The sequence below is a fragment of the Epinephelus moara genome, chromosome 20 (genome assembly GCF_006386435.1).
Source record: "Epinephelus moara isolate mb chromosome 20, YSFRI_EMoa_1.0, whole genome shotgun sequence".
Taxonomy (NCBI): Eukaryota; Metazoa; Chordata; class Actinopteri; order Perciformes; family Serranidae; genus Epinephelus; species Epinephelus moara.
The window spans coordinates 10,317,751-10,323,017 of record NC_065525.1 but is presented as its reverse complement, the minus strand read 5'-3'; the positions used below and the strand labels follow the sequence as shown (position 1 = coordinate 10,323,017).

The 5,267-nt window shown below is 40.3% G+C and overlaps 1 protein-coding gene across 1 annotated transcript; it reads left to right on the top strand.

The window, feature by feature from the left end:
- The first annotated feature begins 1,115 nt into the window (after window positions 1–1,115).
- Window positions 1,116–2,744, top strand: LOC126408264 (histone H4). Its single transcript, XM_050073729.1, has one exon. The coding sequence runs from the start codon at window positions 1,175–1,177 to the stop codon at window positions 1,484–1,486; it is 312 nt and encodes a 103-aa protein (XP_049929686.1). The 5' UTR covers window positions 1,116–1,174; the 3' UTR covers window positions 1,487–2,744.
- The last annotated feature ends 2,523 nt before the right edge of the window (window positions 2,745–5,267 follow it).

The window sequence follows — 5,267 nt, the reverse complement described above, 5'->3', positions numbered from 1 at the left end:
ATTTAACCTACACATCATTTTATTTGCTCCCTTGTGTTGTCTTGATTTTTCCCTCTCTCCTCCTCTATTCCTTCTTTCCTGATTCGTTTTTTTCTTCTCTATTATGTGATTTCATTGATGTTTTGACAGGGGAATTTCTTTGATAAGCTTTTAGTGGCTTCTAACCTCTCCGCCACTTTTCTTTTTTTAATCTTGTAAATTTTATACTGTCTGTTTTTAACATTATGTGCAAATAAACTAATCTAAACTAAAACTAAACATTATTCATCCCATTATGCGTTGCCACGCATGTTTCCTCCTCCTGCAGCTGCCACTGTGTTGGCCTTTTCTGTAATGTTGCTTTTCTCCTCCTCATATTTTAGTAGAATTAATCTCTGATCCTCACGAGAAATGCTTTTTTTCCTCACATACGGCGCTCTGTGAGGACGCTCAGTGACGCTGCGCTTCTCTCATGATTGTGATTGGTCTGCTGCGTGCGCGTTCACGGCTCTTGATAAAGCAACACTGGGTTGAGTTACCGAGTTGATATCCAGCGTCGTGATACCGATTATACTGATTGCCATTGTTAGGGTTAGTCAACCCAGGATAGGTCTGGGTAACCCAGGAAAGGTTGATCTCGCTTCGTGATACAGGCCCCAGGTTCCAGCACTGTCAGAGCAGAAACAACCAGGAAGAAGCAAAAAATCATTTAATTGTAGAAAATTTAGTGCTTTTTTTATTGATAAAAACAGCTTCACACATAAGAGAACAAGTATGTGATTTAGTGGCACATTGCAGGTCATCCCCCAACAGTCAAATAAGACAAGACAATTAGCCTACATAAATACATTATTGAAGTGTCAAGAAAACACACTTATCTATCAACACACACACACACACACACACACACACACACACACACACACACACACACACACACACACACACACACACAGAGTACAAATGTTTTCTCTTTTGCTGACCTATAGAGCAACAAGCCTGACTGGAGCAACGCTGTCCCTGATGAATGCCGTTGTTCAGTAGTTGGCGCTAAAGAGTTAATGATCAACTGTCATGAAAATCCAAAGAAGAAGAACAGGCCCGGCTCCGCTTTCAATTACGTCCTCAGAAAGTATTTAACTCCGTGTGACTTCAGCAGTGCACGTTATTGTGCAGAAGAATCTGAGCAGTGAAAATGAGTGGTCGCGGCAAGGGAGGAAAAGGACTCGGTAAAGGAGGCGCTAAGCGTCACCGCAAAGTTCTCCGTGATAACATCCAGGGAATCACCAAACCCGCTATCCGCCGTCTGGCTCGCCGTGGTGGAGTGAAGCGTATCTCCGGTCTGATCTACGAGGAGACCCGCGGTGTGCTGAAGGTGTTCCTGGAGAATGTCATCCGTGATGCCGTCACCTATACCGAGCACGCCAAGAGGAAGACTGTGACCGCCATGGATGTGGTGTATGCTCTGAAGAGGCAGGGCCGCACTCTGTACGGCTTCGGAGGTTAAACACTTAATGTTTATCACTGAAAATCAAAGGCCCTTTTAAGGGCCACCCACATTAATTTGAAGAGCTCGTTTTCTGTTATGATTCTCGACCCTAGGCCTGCTACTCTGTAGGTCAGCGTCCGGTGAGCTGGCCAAGCACGCTGTGTCTGAGGGCACCAAGGCCGTCACCAAGTACACCAGCTCCAAGTAAACAGTCCTGAGAAATAACCGACAACTCAAGGCTCTTAAGAGCCACCCAGTTTTTCTGAAGAGTTCTTCCTATTGTCTTCAAAGTTTCAGTAACTGAATCAAGAGTTTTTATTTTTGGTCACATGTCTTGAAGGAAAACTAGTCTGTAGGCCTACAATATCAAGAGGATGCAGTCATGTCCCACCTAAATCACTGAACACAGTCTGTGTTCCTCCTGTAGCCTATATGTTAGAATTTACCAGCATCAACATCCGCATATGCGCATCCATTGCGCATATGCGCAAATGCGTCCCCTCGCGCAAAATGTGCCCCCCCATGGAAGACGAGGCCCTAAGCACAGCGCGTGTTCTGCGTTTAGGGAGGGGCGGCCCTGCATCTGTAGATCAAAAACCATTCAGTGCTCTCAGATATAGATACAGATGACTTACTTTGGACATACATTTACTATAGGTTACTGTGTAGGAGGTTATGACTGTAACTATACTGATAAACCAGAACTGATAAAGACTTAAACAACAGCCTAAACTTAAATATCATTGAGCATGAAACAAGTGCATGAAACAAGTGATTTCTGAGTATAAGGATGAAAATTAGCTACACTGTTATACATCATAACATAACAAGCACTAGTTAGTAGTAGTTTTTCTTTTCTCTATTTTTTTTTAACAGTTTAATCTCTAATATTGAGAGTTAAGGTTAGATTGGAGATTTGTATTTCTTCCTGGCACATTCATCACTGGATCATCACGATTATTTCAATAAATTAAGATCATGTTTACTGTGTTATGTTGTTTGGAGCTATGAGTAACAATTACACCACTGATTATGATTGCTTTTTTCTTCTTTTATGACTGGTTGATCACTTTTTGTTTTCAATAAAGTGAGTGATCACTTTCACTAATCTTTACTGTTGATTTATTTATTTATTTATATGCCTATTCTTGTGCTTATTTACTATGACATTCATCACAAAAGTTGTTTAAGTGAGCACAGTTGTGATTCAACTCTACAGCATCATACAGCTACAACAAAGTCCACTCATACATGACATGGTTAAAGAAAAAAATCTGTAATATACATCCGACTTTAATGACTTGGTAGCTCTAAGGTCAGGAGAAACACAGGCTATGGCTGCTTCTCTTGTGAGTTATATTGTGAGTTATAGCCTATTGTAAGTTACAAATAAATAATAGCCTATTATAAACAATTCTGTGTTTCCCTTTTCTTTCCACTTGCGCCAGATATTTAAGATGTCAATACACCTTCCACTTGCGCCAGATATTTAAGATGTCAATACACCTGCACTCAATATAAAGAAGAAAGGACATGCTCTTTGAGGATGGTTTGGGTGGCTCTTAAAAGAGCTTTTGTTGTTTGTTGGAATAACTGATGACAGTTTACTTCTTCTTGGCTGCTGCTTTCTTTGCTTTTGGCTTGGCAGCTTTCTTGCAGGAGATTTCTTAGCTGCATGTTTCTTTGCTACAGGTGCTTTCTTGGCTGCAGTGGTCTTTTTGGCAACTTTCTCAATAGTCTTTTTGGATCCCTTCTTGGGGCTCCTTGTTGGTTTCTTGGCCGCTGTCGGTTTCCTCGCCTTCTAATTCTGTGTGGTGGTGCTCAGAAACAGGATAGGACCTTGGATACCGACTGTACACTTTGGTGGCAAGTGCTTTAAAAACAGATTTGTGGTTGCTACAGCGAGTGTAATGTTCCACATATATAGCTCATTTTCTCACATCAACATAATTCATCCTTCATCACAGAATTCAAATGTATTTGAATAAATGACCTGGTAATGCAATGAGATATCCTTAGTGACCAAATGGCTTACACTGCTGTACTCCTGAATGATAATGTTACTCTCAGACACAATAACAGCAGAGGGGATTTTCATGAAGGGGCGTCAGATAAGCAAATCTTACTGTGATAACACTGTCTTGATTTAAACTTCAAAGGATGACTTTGGCATTTTTCAACTTGGACCCTATTTTCCTTGCGTGAATTGGTCAAAGAGAATGATGTGGACAACAAATTTTGAAATTGGTCCAGTATTGAGCAGTGTTACAGCAGCAAAGGGGATTGTGTCATAACAAGAAGCACTAGTAAGATGTAATGAATAGGCTATGTAAAAGAGTAAAATAAAAACCTCAGTTGGTTGTTGCCCCCTCCCTCGCCTGGTACGCTGTTAATACATATACTCAAATAAATAAGAGCAGCCGTCAAATTCAAAGGCCTCATCCACATGATTGAAATCAGGTAAGCAATCATCCATGTCATGGAAAATCTTTCAGCTAAGACTAACATACATTTTGTCTAAACTATTCTGGTTATTATACTCTCATGTTTCCACTGTTGTCTGACTGCAACAGGTGACATCTCGAGATATTTTTAGAACCAGACTTCCATTTAGTGACACAATAACAAACAGACTGAATCAAGTGAAAGGTAAAGAGACACTAAAGACACTTAAAACAACCTGAGCCTGTGGTGACAATAACCACTTTTAACGAACCTAAAGTAACTGTATTCAGTTGCCCCATGTGCTTCCATTGCAGCCAGTCCCGCAACTGCCAGCTGCTGCCCACTCCCTCAATACTGGACCAATTGTCAAAAAAGTGTAATTGACAGTCTCTTTGACCAGTTTACACAGGGAAATAAGGTTCAGGTTGAAATAAATGCATAAGTTTTCCTTTTAAAAAAGCCAATACTGTTTGTGTTTGTTCTCATTTTTAATCAAAATCTAACAAGTAGATGTTAAGTGCTGTGCCGATGCTTCTAAGTTACAGGGGATTTATAGTTGTGCATAGACTTTACGCATGTAGCCTTTGCTGTTGTGAGCATTTTTACGTCTGCAATGGTGTGTATGTGTCACTCTGCAGTTACACTTCCAGTACGCTAGTCGGCAGTGGAGGTTTCTGTTTAGTGCTGTAAAGTTTAGTTGATTCAAAACACACATTAAACATGGCTTAATAGAGACAATTTCAAACACAAGTACGCAAATTGGCATCACTATAACTTGTAGCATTCACAGACAAACACTTGTCTTTATCTGGACACATTTTCCCCACAAATACAACATGCTAACGTTATTAGCACAAGCCTATGGCATTTTACATTGCATAGATTAGCCTAGCAACTAGCGATCTTTCCCTCTTCTCATATAAAACCGGGGACAACAACAACATTTAACAAAGGTAACGGCACACAATTTGGGCCCACTACAACTCACAAGATTCACCGACAAAACAACTGTCACACTAAACACCTTTTCCAAACAAATACAACATGCTAACTTTATTAGCGCCAGCATTTTACATTGTAGGCTATAAATTAGCCTAGGAAACCTGGATAAATCCCTAAGTATGAATTCCTAAAGGATACATCAAGCACAAGACTTAAAATGCTATTTTAGTGGAGGCTTTACTGTTTTCACAATTTATTGTTTCTTATCTGTGAAATAGCTAAAAGTAGCCTAAATAAAAGTTTTGTTTCCACTGAGGGAAATGGTGTCAGTTTACAGAAACAGACAGGAGGTCTGTGTCACCGCGAGGTGTAGTTAGGCTACAATTCTATATTCTTATAGGGCCTACAGAAG

Coding starts and splice junctions, on each gene's coding strand:
- LOC126408264 (XM_050073729.1), top strand. CDS start 1,175: ATGAGTGGTCGCGGCAAGGGAGGAAAAGGACTCGGTAAAGGAGGCGCT.